Source organism: Erithacus rubecula (assembly GCF_903797595.1).
Source record: "Erithacus rubecula genome assembly, contig: SUPER_Z_unloc_4, whole genome shotgun sequence".
NCBI lineage: Eukaryota > Metazoa > Chordata > Aves > Passeriformes > Muscicapidae > Erithacus > Erithacus rubecula.
Window position 1 is genome coordinate 502,882 of NW_027635670.1, and position 16,280 is coordinate 519,161.

The 16,280-nt window shown below is 37.5% G+C and overlaps 1 protein-coding gene across 1 annotated transcript in view; it reads right to left on the reverse strand.

The window, feature by feature from the left end:
- The window catches only part of RORB (RAR related orphan receptor B), a 126,603-nt gene that overhangs the window by 13,562 nt on the left and 96,761 nt on the right, over positions 1 to 16,280 (reverse strand). Inside the window, exons 3-4 of the mRNA XM_079331463.1 lie at positions 12,492 to 12,633; positions 9,126 to 9,527 (exon numbers count right to left, since the gene is read on the reverse strand). Of these exons, the coding sequence (XP_079187589.1) occupies positions 9,126 to 9,527; positions 12,492 to 12,633 (544 nt within the window). The remainder of the gene's footprint in view (positions 1 to 9,125; positions 9,528 to 12,491; positions 12,634 to 16,280) is intronic.

The following is a 16,280-nucleotide window of genomic DNA, read 5'->3' on the forward strand; positions in this document are numbered from 1 at the left end:
CTGAAAAACTTTGAAGTGTGTCTTCTAAAACACTGATAATCTTCTTCAATTAAAATGAATAATGAATCTTTAATTTGCCACTTACCCTTAGGATCCAGCTGGGTAGCTAAGAGCTTATCTCAGCTTATATTCTAAGTTGAGCTCTTGCAGGGATCCACTTTGAATTAATGCTGCAGTAACATCACAGCTTTGGCTGGCTGCTGTAAGCATACATAACAAAACTCCAGCCAGGCATTCTAAGTAAAATCTCTGTTCTAGGACCTAAAAACTTGGCAAGATAGCATTGGATCAGCACTTTCTTGTACTAATTCAAGGTTATTATGACTACAAAATGAATATTTTTGAAAACTGAATCAATGAATTCATTGAATTGGGATTATTCTTAAATTCTTTGACAGTTGTAGAGACACTGACACAGCTAATAAAGAAAAAATACCTTTGTGGTTGCTGTAAAACACTAATAAATGAATAATAGGTCCCTATTTTTTACATTAACTGGATGAAAAGCCTTTTTTTTTTTTTTTCAGAAGAACAGGAACAATTTTTCCTGAAAGTGGTTGCAAAAAGCTCATTTCATTTTTCATCTGTCTATGACATTCTCAATGCCATAATGCAAAACGTATTTCCCTTTAAAAACATGCTAGTTTCATAATGCCTATTTGTTTAATACATTTGCAATACCACACACAATGCAGCCTAGGAAGATAGTAGGAAACATAAAAACACTCATATGAGACTAGAAATGCTAGAATTTAGTTCAGGAATAACTTTTTCTATGTTTAAGTTATTGAATGCTTAATGTCACAAACAGAGTGCACGAAGAGTAAATGTTACATGTATGAATTCTCTGTTTCCTCTCTCTCTCCTTCAAAAGAAATCAGTGCTTTATTTGCCTTTCTAAAAAGTGCTAATAAATTAATAGAACTGGCAGTACAATGGAATGAAGTCCTTATCTTAAGGAACCTAGAGGATGGACCCAGAATTCTGTTAGATTCTAGAGGATTTTTATAAATGCTTAATGGTCTCTACTTAGTAATACTTCTCCCGGGACTCAGCCAATTTAGCAAAAATTAGAAATCATTTAACTGGCAGCACTAACCAAGGAAATAGCTATAGTTCAAACGGACTCTAAAGACACCATATAAAACTACAACAAGTTTATTGGCAGGAGCTGTTTCTTAGCTTTTTCCAGCATAGGCTTCACAAATAGGACTTTATATTAAAATGAGACTATTCTGGAGCAAGAAAGTGGTTTCAGTTTTTACAATTTTTTAAGCATACATTACCTGAAGTGGACATTTTTCTCTATTAAACTGACAAATATATATGGAAGAATTAAAATATTACTTGTTTTAAACCATGTTTATGAGGGTTTGCCCTGTCATAGCCTGCAAAAAGCTGGGAGAGATTATTATCTTTTAGCACTTGTTTCATTGTCACAGTCTTCAAATTAGCTGTCTATAAAGATTTTAAGCAATCTATCTACAGAAACAGATTAAAAAGTAATGACAAAACATTCTACAATGGTTCTATTTTCCTGTAGTGTGGTAAATGAGTTGGATGAAAGTGATGTTAGTGTACAGTGTCAGAAAGTGGAATAACTTGGTTATCGTAAGCAATGACAGAATGTTCACTGATCAGAGGAAAAGCTACCCATGCAGTCACAGGAAAAAGGAACACAAGACAGGTCTCCTTGCCTCAGTATCTTGGATTAACTATTCCCATTTACATGTGACTTGCATTCCTCAAAGGTTATGGCACTATAAAATCTGCATTCTGATAATCAGTTTCAGCATTTGTCTCTGAGCTCTACGTCTTGTCACATTGAATTTTTCCATTATGCACATCTATGTTCCTCTGTCATGCATTTCACTTCAATTCTTTCTCATATCTGTTCACTCTTGTACAAAAGGAATTGTTGCTGTTCTGTGAATGGACTGATGAAAGACATCATTACCTATAAAAGCTGGAAATGGCATCAAAAATGCAAAACAAGCAGAATTACCTTATTCTCAGGAATGAAGTGGAAAGTAGAGAAAAGCATTAAGTGAGTGATTAATGTTAGCAGACAGAAAGCACAGAGTGTGAAAAACTGGACAAGTCAAACAGGATGATGCATTTGTAACCCCAAACTTCTGATGCCTTCTTTGTGCCTTAGAATTAAGGAATGATCAACCAGTGCAGTCCAGGATGACAAAGAAATATAACTGGGACCACAGCTTATGCTTTCAGAAAGTACAATTACCTTGCAATTTTTGGGGTTGTCTGCCTAGAAACACCAGACAAAAAAGACTAATGGGAAAGCTGACACTAAGTCCACAAAAGGGTTACACAGATGAGGACAAAAGCAACAAGTAACCACTAGTTCAACCCATAGCAATTTTAGCAGATAGTATGCAATTTCCATATACTAAAGTGATTCCTAAAGCATCACTGCCTTGACCTCTCGATTCTCATCTGCAATTTGACTCTTTGTGGGCTGTGTGCGAGTCACAATCCTGGAAGACAACATATTTGATTTACACACCCCAGGCCCTCTGTGCTCTAGCACCTGCTTGTCTTTTTTTTTTAAGCATTACTTGCAGAGCAAGTCTTTTTTAGCATTTCTTCTGCTATTGACATTGCTGGTCCAAAGCATATGACAGGGAACCAGCCAAAAGTCAATTCTTACAACTGGCAGCAACAGTGTGCCTCAATACTTACTACACCATTTGATTTACATTGATCTTTCTGTGTGATTTGTAATCTGACAATATTCACAGCACAGTGTTATTTCTGAAAAGATTGGCATGATATGTGGTAATATATGGGATATATGATACGGTATTTTACATATTCTGATTGCTAAAAATGGTTGATTTCTAACTGCTTTTCTTTGGAATCTCTGTACAATGAACCTATTTTGCCAAATTTGGTCATGGAAGAAAATATTCTCGTCTTTGGAGAAAAGGAACATTTCTAAATTCTTTAAATGATTAGAAATTTGATCTCTTTAAATAACTATATTATGATGTGTTAAAAATGTAGGCCATAGATAAGGTCTTTAATACCAATCTATGTGTATTTTTAGTTCATTTGTAAAGCAAGCTGAAGTTTTAAGTGTTGCCACGTGAACTGAGTACAGAATTGAAATAGGAATGTATCTGAATCATCATCTTTAAAGAGGTAACGAAGATAACGAAGATACATGCCCTGATGGCATGTGTGAAAAATGCGCATTGCATATTTTAAATGCTCACTAGATGGCAACATTGCTTCTCTTACATACAGCTGCCAGGGTGTAGACAGCAGTCCTGTAAAATTTTGACTGTCATGTAGGTAGAAGGAATATTTAAACCATGGTCCAGAAAAAGAAGCAGAAGAACATTACACAGGACTACAAAAAACATAATTTCTGTTTCACTGCAGGGTGGGTGGTGGCTATGTAAAGGGAACATAAACATAGATGTTATTGTCACCTTAGGTATGGGCTTTAATTAGTGATCTCACTGCATTTTGAATGTTGTTTGGAGTATCTCTTTTAAAAGCATCTAATTGACCAATATATGTTCAGTAAGCTGTCTGTTAACACATGATCTGGCACAGGGAACAAACCCTGGAGATAAAGGGTTGAGAAATGCTTATCAGATTGGAGAAGTGGTTTTGCAAAGAGAATTACTTATCACATGGAGAAGTGCTTCCAAAACCAAAGGATAGTGGACTTTTTAAGATAGTAGTTTGATGCTGATATATATCTATATATTGCATATCCAACATTAAGTCTTGTGGACATCCATGGAAGTATAGACATAGAGGAGTAAACTAAATTCTTCTGAAGTTAATGAGAAGATTTCTGCTGAAAGGAGAAGGTGAGGGACTGGCTTTCAAATACTACCTCAGCAGAGGATTTCAGAACGTTTACAGTTGAAGATCTTCAAGGAGAGAGAAGGAAATAACTCCTGCTTGTACAATAATGTGTGGATACAATATCAAAATTAAAGAGCTTTGCAGAATATAAAGTTGTTCACTGTGGTCCTGAGATGAATATATGAACCCATCTAAATTATGACTAAGTTACAAATGCACAGAATGTAATTTGTGGTCACAAAGAGAACTTTTACATACCTATCCTGAGTAAGTTTAAACAAAATGTAGGCTTTTCCTTTACTATCATTTTTCAGTCTATGTGTCCAGGTCAAAACAGTTGTGCTCTACAATATAAAGCAGGTGATGCCTCCAATCCACGTTAGGCATCTGTCCTAGGGACTTACAGCCCACTCTAAGATATACACAGCAGGGCAGGCTTAGAAGGACTGGGGAAAGGGAAGGTCAAACCTAAGTTCACCAACCTTACTTTAATTTTGGTAGGAATGTAGGCTCTCTAAGCCACTGGGTACCTTCCTAGAGGCCTGATGTTGAAGAAATGTCATGTAAATATATAAACAACACTTTCATCTGTAATTGTAGAGGCTGGGCTACATGGTCTCCAAAGGTGTCTTACTGACTACCTACATATACACAGCCACAGGGCACCCTTTAGTCTGACTTGCAGTGAATACTTAACCAATCTGCTTTCTCCACAGCTGTGTTGGCTAATAATTTTATCTTGTCCTTAAGAAATCACAGGCTGGCAATCTCAGCTGCAGTTAAGACAGGGAAGCTTTTCCATTAACTATTACTGACCAAGATTGGAGCCACATATTTAGTGAGGAAAATTCACATTTAGCTCAGTGGCAGATAATATAATGCACATATATTTAAACAAGATAGTATTTTAATTTCACCGAGTCTAAAAATAAGCCTTTAATGCCTCCTAATTTAAAACCACACTTGAGAGCAAGCACTGCCACCAGGAACTGAAGCTCTTATCTCACTTCAGAATTTCCCACCCACCACCTGTGTGAGGAGAAAGCCGTTCTGCAAATGACCAAATTCTTGCTTTTGACATGGCAAGCAGATTTCACCCTATGGTTTGAGCTCCCACAACATCATTTCTGCCTTCCCAGATGTGTAGATAGCACAGTGGTCATGGAGAAACAGGATCACTCTGACAAAGTCCCTGGCACCATGAGCCCTCAGCATGTGGGTGTCTCCCATGCTGGCAGCACCACTGGCTGATGGAACACATCTGGATCATAACACAAAGACAGGCAGTGACAGAGCCTGCCTAACTCATCTGGTCACTGCACCCCACCTATTTTGTGTTCTGACCACCCAAATTCATATCAAGATGCTTTGAGTAAAGGACAAAAATACATCCCTTTGAAGAAAAGGTATCTGGACTGGAACTGCACTTGATGCCAAGCTGAGGTTCTGCTCCCATATGTGTATTTATGAGCTTTGGAGTGATGTCTTTATGCTTTGAGGTTTTCTTTTGTAACAGGAAATGGAATATAGATGAGGGCTGTGCCTAATGGGGAACTAACTGATTTTGTACAACTTCTCTCCATCAAAAGCACTGACAGCTACATGAAAAATTTGTGACTGTGTCTGAAAAAAATTAAAACTTTTGTTGTACTTAACTCTCTCTTCTATAGGAAGCATTCCCTACCCTGCTTCTCCTAGAGATCAGATAATGTGCAGTTGTGTCTTGGTATACTTAACTAATCTGGAGAAATATAATAATACTAAGTATGTACAACAGAAACCTATATAACTTTAATCTGTCAGCATATTTTTCTCCCATGCCTATTTGCTAGCACAGTATACAGATACCAGTAAGCATGCAATACAAGAAAGCTATCTTTTCCTTGCCATTCCATTCTAATACTATGTGTCAAAACAGTTGCTGCATAAAAAAATTTTGCATTTCAAAACTGTAAAGTTGGACAATTTCCATTTCCACTACAAAGTCTTCTGTAGATGAATGCATGTTTGTGAAAAAGAACACTTTCACATTCAAATGAAAGCATAGAACTGTAAAAGATCAAAGTAACTTTAACCATTTAGATTAGTTTTTGGTGAAACTAGAAAATTAATATGTGAAGAAGAGTATGTAAATGATGTATAAATTATATCATAGAGTACCTTAGAAAATATTATTTTTATAACTGAGTCAAATTGACAAGGAAAGTTGCTTGGATTTTACAGAGAACTTACTGCTGAATAGCAAGCCAAATGTAAATACTATAGTAATATATGCAATTGCAGCAAGTATTTTAGTCAGGTGCAGCAGTGGCCATTATTACTACTTGCTTTACAAGCATTTAACATTTTCTTAATAATCTGAAATAGAAGGTTCATGGCATGGTAATTAAGAAACACTTCTAAACTGAAAGAAGTGACAAAGTATCAATGACGACTGAGACATAATGTCACAGGACTGCAAAGATTAGAAAAATAAGAAAGAGTAAATGAGATTCAAACTTGGAAATCTACAGTCAATTATATCTTAATAAAAAATATCCTACATAGGAGATAAGTGAGTTTGAAACAAGCAAAAGCATTAACACCAAAGGAGTAAGTGAATTAGATTTCAGTTGACATGCAATGCAGAGACTACTTTTGTTTTGAGTGCTTGTGAAGATGTCTGCTCCTTGGAGAGCTTACAGCAACTTCTAGGAAACTCAAGGATGAAAGAAGTTCCCACACATTCATTCATGAGGAAAAAAAAATAAGATGACTGCATTCAAGATCAAGTTGAGGTTGTGCTTATATACATATATTTATTCAAAGAATGTAAGGGCAAGAAGAAAGCTAAGACTCTAAATTTCTATCTGGTAGAAAATAATCAGAGCAGAAAAGAGCTATACACTTAGTGGTTCACTAAATCACTAGACATGTTGGTACAAAGATATTTGTACCAGCCACAAGGATCAATGCAGTATAGCTTTTCCATCTCCTATATATTATGTATGATTTCATCTAACAGCTAAAAGAAGTAATGTGTATTTAGCACAAGTTGAGTTTATTCCTAAATGTCACTCGAGTGAGATGCGATCCTGCGATGAAATTTAAGCACACTATAATACGAAACCAGTACATACCAGAACTGCAAGACTGCAGCTCTACAGATGGTCCAACAATCCACTGCAGCATTAAGAGGCATTTTCTACTTCTTTTTAAACACTGAAAATATAATTTGCCTGTGCACTAATCCAAATATTTTATGGTGCATCTATTCCAGTTGTGTCAGCTGATTTGTTAGACTACATAATCTCTCACTGTCACCCTCATCCCTCTGTTGTAGGTGCCACAAATGACAGATGGCAGTACTTGTGTAAAATCCTAGCAATTTAGGAGCCCTAGTTTCCTTTTGGAAAGGAAGAGAGGTAAATCCCAGAGCCACTGAATTTTGCTGTCAGATCAGAGACAGGCAATTTGCTATGTAGCGCTCCCTCTGCTCTAGGTGTTTTCTTCCTTTGTGTTAGAAGAAGATGAAAAATCTTGGAAATGTGGGGTGCACTTAGGGCTCGATGATTTAGAGCTGGGAGAGAAAAAAATGGTAAAAAACTAAGAATAATGCATTATTTCTAAGGGAACCTGAAAGAGATAAAACTTAAATTGATTTAAATTAAAAAGATAAAACTTTGATTCTCTGAAGTCAAAATGTCCCATTGACTTTAGGGGGATTCTCTGATCACTAAGGATATAATCCTATGGCCATATTTCTGCCTTTGCACTCATTTTCTGTAACTGAGCACAAACCCGAATTCATGGACTATCAGAACTCCTGCTTTTCTGGACCTCCTCTGAGTCTCTCTGGGAACACTTCCCTTTAGTACTGGGTCTGCAGGGAAACAGGACTGTTTAAATTGCCTCTCAGCTGGTTTGCAGTAGTGTGATCCACTGTAGCAGGACTGAGGCATGCACCAGTCACATGTGACATGTTCCTATGGTCGTGAGAGCTGTGAGGAAAGCTGGAGCAAATGTTCATCTCTAATCCTACACTGTGGGTGTATAGTTATACTGGACAGTGGCCTAGACCAAATGTGATAAATAAACGTCTTAATAAACAGAGTGCCAGAAAAGTTTAACTATCTCCTGGACAATTTGCAACTAAAGCACACAACGTGTTACAGAGTCCCCTACACATGAGCACACACGGGCAGAAAATCTTTTATCAATTTTAGCTGCAACTTTATTTTTTAACAGACAGTGACTGCTCTATATCCCGCTGCTGCAATCTGTATTGAGTGGAGGCTACATCTCCAGGGTTCTCAGTAGGTCTGAGCACACACACATACATCCATGCACCTGAGAGACAGCAAAGTTAAGCCAGAACTATAGAGGTTTTTTCATGATTTGAAATGAATTAATTTCTTAGGAGTGAAGCTCTTGAAGCTCTTGAAGATGGCCTATTTTCCTTCTTCTTTCTTTTTAATTAAATTCCATTAACAAAGTGTTACTCTTTGATTAAGTTCTCAGCCACAACTGATTCAGCATATTTCACTTCTTCAGGTATACCAAATTAGAATGCCAATCTTTGTTCATGTTATTTCTTTGTAATAGAAGTAGTACTTCCAGTGGCTTTGGTGAAATACAACTAGAAGCACTAGATGAAGAGAAATCCTCCTTAGACAGAAATCACTGTTAGTCACTGCGTTTCTAACACTCTCACCTCACAGAGAAGTTTCTGTCACTTGCCAAAGCTGAAAGCAAGGGACAAGCTCTCCAAGGCCTTCAGGCAGAGAAGCAGGGATACCCACAGAAATACATTCAGAGTTTGTGCACTTCATGAATTTAGGGAACTTGCTCTGCATTGACATCTGTGCAGCCCAAGTATAAACTGGTACTTTTCACAATAAGTACCCTAGAATTAGCAGCTATGGCGATTCTGGGTCTTGACAAGAATACAGATGGTTGGCTGAAGAGATCATTTAGTCCTGGCAGTAATGAGCTCATTTGAAACAAGCTCCTTCTTAATTGTCACTTGGTTATGATTGATTCATCACCTGCTTTGATGCTCCTGTTTAATAAACAGAAGTGAACTGCTGGATTTAAGAACTGCATAATTTTTTAGTAAAGACAGAGCTGCCTTAATATTATGTCAATTAATTTCAGACTAATTTTCTTTCCTTTACTCTCTGTATGTGTGAACATATAACTATTGCATACGGAATGCCTGCATGACATTTTAATGAAGACAGTACTGGAGCTTAGCTTACATAAACACATTGCACTACAGGAACAAGAATTTTTCTTACCAATTTCACTCATGGATATCCCTGGAGCTAATTGCCCGTTGTTGAAAGAGCTATAGGTAAACAAGTTTGGTACAGAGGTGAGGTCATAGATAGGTTCCTGCTTTATCTGTTTGATTCCAGTCATGTCTAACCCAGACTGGTCTGGGGAGGGCTGGGCAGAATCCACATTGTAATAGCCCTCAGACTTGGGCAGATCGATGACGTGCCCATTTGAGTAGGTGCTGCCAGTTTCGTTATTCAGATTGTTCAAGCCATTGCTGATGCTGCTGCTGTAAACCCTGGCGAGGGCTTCTGCCTCACCACTCTGCTGCTGCCGCTGCTCCTGCAGTCGCTGCTGGTGCTTCTGCACTTCAGCGTACAAGCTATCCCTCTGCTTTTTGGACATTCTTCCGAATTTCACAGCTGAAAAGCAAAGCACAAGGTGAACCACTGTCGTCTTTAAAGTTTACTCAATTCCCCTCAACCCCACCACTCTTTTGATATTAACTTTCAGGGTTAATTTTGCTGCGGAAATCTATTTTTCCGTGGAAATGAGAAAGGATGCAAAGCTTTACAACAAATACATCTCATAAAGGAAAAAATATTGTGTATTTGAATTTACCAGGTGACAACAATGACTCCTATTTGACAGGAGGGCCTCAGTCAAGCAATTCACTTCCCATTATGAATGTTAAAAAGACCATGCATGATATTATATCTCTGTGTTCACTGAACAACAGTCCTGAGCTGTATGAAATGTACAGCCTGTAAATTCATATCCATTTACTAACTTTCCACAAACCTTTATGCAGCACACTAACAAGATTAGCATTCTGGGCAAAACAAGCCCTAAAGAATTATTATCACATCCTTTCAATGGGGTGTTATCTTCCTACTTAAAAAAATAAAAAATCTTACAGGTTAGAACCTAGAGGAAAATAACCGATTTGAAGGTAAACAGCACAAATGAATGTCATCTTTTCCACTGAGCAAAGTCTTAGGGATTTATGCAATCTTCATTTTAATAATCTCCATGCAAAAATCCATGCACAAATTCATGCACTCCTTCTGATGAGAAAGGGAGGAAAATACAAGAGGGCAAAAACCGTTTTCTCCAGAAACAGGGCTCATTACACTGAGATTGAAATTTTCAAAGGTGACAGGCTGATTGCTGTGGAACTGGGAGGAGTAAATTCACAGCCTGCACACACAGAGCTGATCACAGCTGATTATCACTCTCCACCCCCATCTCTCCATAAATTCTGTTTTTTTACTGGTCTAGATCTTGGGATCTTAGAGCAGAGGCAGTTGTTGATTGTGCTCCAAAACAAATGAGCCACACATTCAGCAGAATTCATCAGAACAGGTAAGGAGACATAGCTGCAGAAATACAGACTTCTGTGTATTATGAGGTATATTACTGTGTACTTGCAGCCCATCTGAAATTTGGATCAATTCAGAATCATAGGACTCTCGTTTAGCACTGTATGTGGATAAATGTGAAAATCTTCAATCAGGACAAAGAACAGAAAAAGTAGAGCGTGTATAGTATGAAAATACAGTGTCAGAACAGCAAGGTGACAGTTGCTTTATTTTAACTTTTTTTTTACACCAAGAAGGCTTTTTTTCTCATTGCCAACCTCTGTGTAGTTGCAGCCCTACACTCAAGCTATAAGCTACCTTATACAAACTCAGCATGCCCCTGGAATCAGTGCATGTTATGCTGCATACTCTTATAGACAATGTACAATGACTGTATTTAAAATAATTTTGAATAATGCAACTGTGTATTTTCGTCAAATTTAGGGCCTCAGTAATAAAACCAAATATCCACTGTTTATCCTCGTTATATATTCATTAATTGGATTCTCCAGCTGCCATCAATTAGCATCCTGCTTCTGCATGATAAAAATGAATTTATTACATGGCTGAGGTAAAAATCAAATTAAAACTTTCTGTCAAAATTCACACAGTCAATTTTGAATTTGCGAGAGGTCTTAATACTCTTAATCCTAAAAAATCATAAAGATCCCTATATAAACTGTGGGAGAATAAAGTGATGCTGTTGGAAAAATTGCTGATTTTGTTTCTCTGCAGTGGTCTCTGAATTACTAGTTGGAAAGACAGCACTGTCAGTTAAAATACTCTGTGATACCTTAAATCATTGGGAGATACTACTCTCAGGAGGAAAGCATGTGCTGTTAAATTGTTGAAATGTTACTTCTTTAATCACCATGAAGAATTAGGAGGTAGGGTGTCAAGTAAACTGGATGCTAGGACCAAAAAGAATTCATGGATTAAAGACCAGATTGCATGGCCCTTCCCAGATTGGTGAGACTGGTAAACAAATAATTTCAGTGAGACAAAAGACACACTGAGGTAGAAGAAGACCCATTATGGCCTAAATTTTAAACAAGTTTATAGTGTGTTGACCGTCTAAATAAATAGCTCTTTAAGTAAGTTCTGCATCAAAAACTTAATTTCAAAACACACATTTTGTATAAAACTTTTAAGAGAGAAAATCAAATTAATATAAAATGCTTTTAAAAATTGGAACATTTTCTTCTAATACTTTCTCATTATATAAAACAATTTTTTGAGCTGGAAATCCCCTGCATGAGGCGTGGTGCCCAGGGCATGTCAACTGTGGGCAACCTTGCCCAAGCCTCCCATTGTTTGCAGTTTGGTGTGGTGTGTGATGCATGTTCTCAGCCTGCTGATCTTGGCTGATCACATTTTGGAAGGTGGATCAGAGCCCTACCACAGGATCCTGAAATGGCATAGACTGTGGAGCTTTCCTCTGGCAGATGATCCATTTTCAGTGCTAAATTAGGAAACATTTTTCTTTAGACCCAGATAGAGACATGAGGCAATGTGCAAGTAAAAGAAATGGGGTTTCTTCCAGTGCAAAATATTTGGTCAAGTGCTCTGAATAAAACAAACAGAAACCACTAATGCTGTGAAAGGTGTAAGTTTGTATAGGGTTGTGCCTCCTTACTACCAGACCTTTAGAGATTTCAGGGAAATGGATGCATTCACACATCAATATAAGATAAATGCTGATCCTTAATGTAATGCTTAAACCCATCTCTCCAGAGGTAACCTTTCTGTGCTCTGTGCTTTTGATTAGAATAACATATTTCACTTCTGACTATTTCATTTCTAAACTAATACTGCTCTCCATTTTGTGATTTTTTTCCCTATCCCCTCCACGAAAATAGCCTTGTTTTTTAAGTGGATGGCAAAGATCTTCTCACAGTGCATGCATTACAAAGCACGGAGCTTCTCCTCTCTCTTTTTGCAGGAATTTACAGGGAGTTTTAGTAAGTCAGCAGTGAAGAAAAGTTTCACAGGGCTTAGATGTGAAGCATGAATTTGACTCCCTACCATCTCGAGACATTCCCAGGGCAAGACATTTCTGCAGTCGGCAGTGTTGGCAACGATTTCTGTTGGTTCTGTCAATTAAACAGTTTCTCTGTCTTGGACAGGAGTAGGATGCATTGTTCTGCTGACTTCGTCGAAAGAATCCCTTGGGGAAAGAGAGCAGCAAAGACCAAGTATTACCACGAGAATATTTATGCCCATGTGCACACATGAGGACACACACACGGATTTGCATGCAAACAACTACAGTAAACCCTTATTTGGTGCACTGCTACTCACGCTGTGGCTTTGCAGATATGGTGATATTGTATGAAAGAACATTTAATTATAATAAGGAGAACTGCATATTATTCTGTAAAGAATATAATTCTACTTTGTTAAAACCTAAATAATATTACAAAATGTATTTTTATTGTGCAGTAACAACCCTATATCAGCTGATACTTGCTCCTAATAGAGGAAAAACTTGTCAGCATTTATAAGAGATGACTTCAAAGTACTTGTTTTGACATTTCTCCCTTTAATGAAAAGATTGGTAACTGTTACTGGGTACACATAGCAGGAGAAGCTGAAGTCTGCTGTTCACTTTAACTTGGCAAATGTTGATCTGATCTGGAGAGGCATATCATTCAGGAGTGAAGGAATTAAAATTCAGTCTTCACAAAACCACTAAGATATAATGACTGTATCAAGTAAAGCCAACATACAAAGGAGAAAGCAACACCTTTAGATACTACCATGAGAATGTAATGGCATTTTCCATGGGCTGTTTGTCCAGGGATCTGAGGGCTGGAGGGGAAGTGTCTACACTTAAAACCCCATGAGCTTCCATCTGCCCTGAGCTGGTGCCAAGAGCAGCCGCAAGAGGTACTGTTATGGTAGAAGTGACATGAAGTAGCTGAGGTGACAAGAGGAATGAAACCAGGGGGTGAAGAGAAATGAAAATAAATAGATCTATACTAAATGAATAAATAAATAAATAAATAAATAAATAAATAAATAAATAAATAAATGGTCAAGAGTATCTACATGGAGCATCTTTCCAAAGAGAAAAAACACAAAACAGAGAAGTTCCCTAACCAGTTTGGCAACTTTAAATGCAAGCAGATGTAGGTTGCAGTGGGAAAGATGAAGGATAGCCTGGCTACTGCAGGAGGCTATGAGTAGTAAAAAAGCAGAAATATCTGCAGTTTAGCAAAAGTTACTGCAGTGACCAGAAGTGACACCAAAGTACTTGTGTCTTTTTGGGGTGGCTTACAAACACCTTAGAAAGAAGCCGGAATGCAACAGCTGATTTCATTTATCAGGAAAAAATAGTGCATCTCTGCATAGGCTGATGGATGCTAATACTGAGCAATGGATGAAGTCACAAGGTGACAGTGCTACAGGCCTCAATTCATTTGCTACAGCTTATACACGAATTCTCACTCAGGTCCTGGCCAGCTGAGTTAGGGTTGTGTGGGGTGTCAGTAACAGGGACAGGCATGCTGCTCCACCAAGGACACTGTCAGTGCTAGTTCTTGAAGTCCAGCATAAAGACTCACTTGATCTGGCTTGAACTTGCTCCATCAATGATTAAAGTGTAAAATATAAATTAAATATATCTAAAATATAATACAAAAATATAAATTAAATTTTATGATTTGTACTTTTCAGAGAACAGATGTTCTTTGGGGCAACTCTCAGAAAAATTCTGGTGGAAACCGATCTTAGCAGACCAAAACTTTCCTGATATGGTAGAGGTGCCTTTAATTTAAGATTAAATGGTTGCTAATAGCAGATGTCTTTGCTGAACTTTACAGCCAGTCTTGGTTTTGACTTCTGAAGGGTTTTCTGTTTTCAGTTTTAGATTTTAGCAGCATCTATGAATTTCAGAGAACAAATTAACTCAGCAATGTTAAAAGCATGCACACAACCATTTAGCACTGACAGTGCCTTCTCCTGCAGTACTTTTTTGCTCCCTTTAAGGTTGATCTAATCTCAGAGGAATTTGTTTCATCTTTGCACTTCTTAGGGAAAAAAAGACCACATTATGTATCATGGGTTACATAAGAAAATTAATTTACAGCAAGTAATTAATTTTTCTGAGGAGAATTTTATGTACACATTTTCCTACATAAGATGTAAATGTTGTCTTAGAAAGTAGAGATAATTTTTTCATTTTATTTTTATGGTATCTTTATATAGATTTGGCTACATTATTCTACATCAGAATAATTCCATTTTGTGTGAAGGAAGATGTATTTCATTACTGAGGAGCTAAAGAGTTAAAGACAGACTTCCAGTACTTCTAATATGGACAAGTATTTCTGCACCTTGAATAAATCACTTCACCCACAGCCAGTCTGAGAAAGGAAACTAGTGAATGAACTACTTTCTAATTCATGACAAAATAGTGGCAGACAGTAGTTTGCTTGGGGGAAGGCACAAGAAATGATAAAAGGCTTAGTGAAGAAGCAGCCACAGAATAGATGTGATGCAGGTTTCAACCCTTCTTTAAGAACACCTGCAAACTTAGTGGGTCCAGCAGGTCCACTGCATATGCATGCTCAGCCTAAGGCAGGCAGGCATGCAAGCCAACAGCAATATTTCAGATGACCCTTAGGCACTTAGAACATGGACTTGCAGCAGCATAGATAACACAGGGACTCTGAGTTAAAGGATTTTCTGTTCCTTGAAGTGTGTAGTACTGCCACTGGCACTGTAATTCTCAGATGCTATATCCTGAAATGCTGTTGCTGCCTGGTGCCTGGCTCATGTGTGCATGCTTGTGGAGTGATTCTACCCTCTTTCTTTCACACACAGCCTCCATTCTTAATCATTTCAGGTTTCCAGTGAACTGAGAAAAAAAGAGCCATAAATGACCAGTATGCAGGCTGAGTGAATAGCTATTTAAGTGATAGGAACTTAAATGGATAGCAGAGCTGCACTGCCAAAAACAGTGCTTACCTTAACAGGGAGCTCTGACAGACTAAGATGCCTCCCAGTGGAACTGATGTGAAAAACCGACACCTTTTTTCACACAGTCTCACAAAACAAGATTAGACTAATTGATCTGATACAGCAAAACTGGCACAAACCCAATAGGTTTAAAACTGTTTTAAGTGGAAGAGAATCTCTTTATCTCAATAAGCAGTCTACTCACAGAGCAGGGTGGTATCATCTCCTCTTGAGGCACACACAAGGGCCAGCACTAACCCTAATTACTTCTACAGGAGACTATACCCCTAGACAGTCTATGGGCTCTGTGTACTGTATTTTTTCTGCTTAACATAATTTTCTTCTGTAGCTTTTGTGCCAATTTTGAAGTATCAGATCAATTAGTTTAATCCTGTTTCATGTGATCATCATAAGAAGATGTTTATTTCTAGTCCAGTGCCACAGTAAGACAAAGACACATCGCAAATTGTTCTGCTTACAATTGTTAATGCTCCTGAAAAAACTCCAATCTTTACCAGCTGGTTCTCAGTGTACTAGCATTAAAATATTTCTCTTGCAAATAGGTGTATACAAATTTTTACTTTGTAAAAAAGCATACAGACTTGTGATTTCACTCTACAAACAAGCACCCATTTTCAAATGTCCCAGTTTGTGTGTTTCCACGTACAAGAAATTACAGATGCTGTAATTTTCTCTTCGTTTTGCAATTCCCTTTTACAATTAGAACTGAAATACCAACATGTAATGTGAAACTAAACGAGCAATATCATAATTCCTTAGATAATAAAATCACAGACAATTTTTAAAATTGAAAATTTAAGCCTTCCTTCTCTTTGCTTGGATGAGATTTGT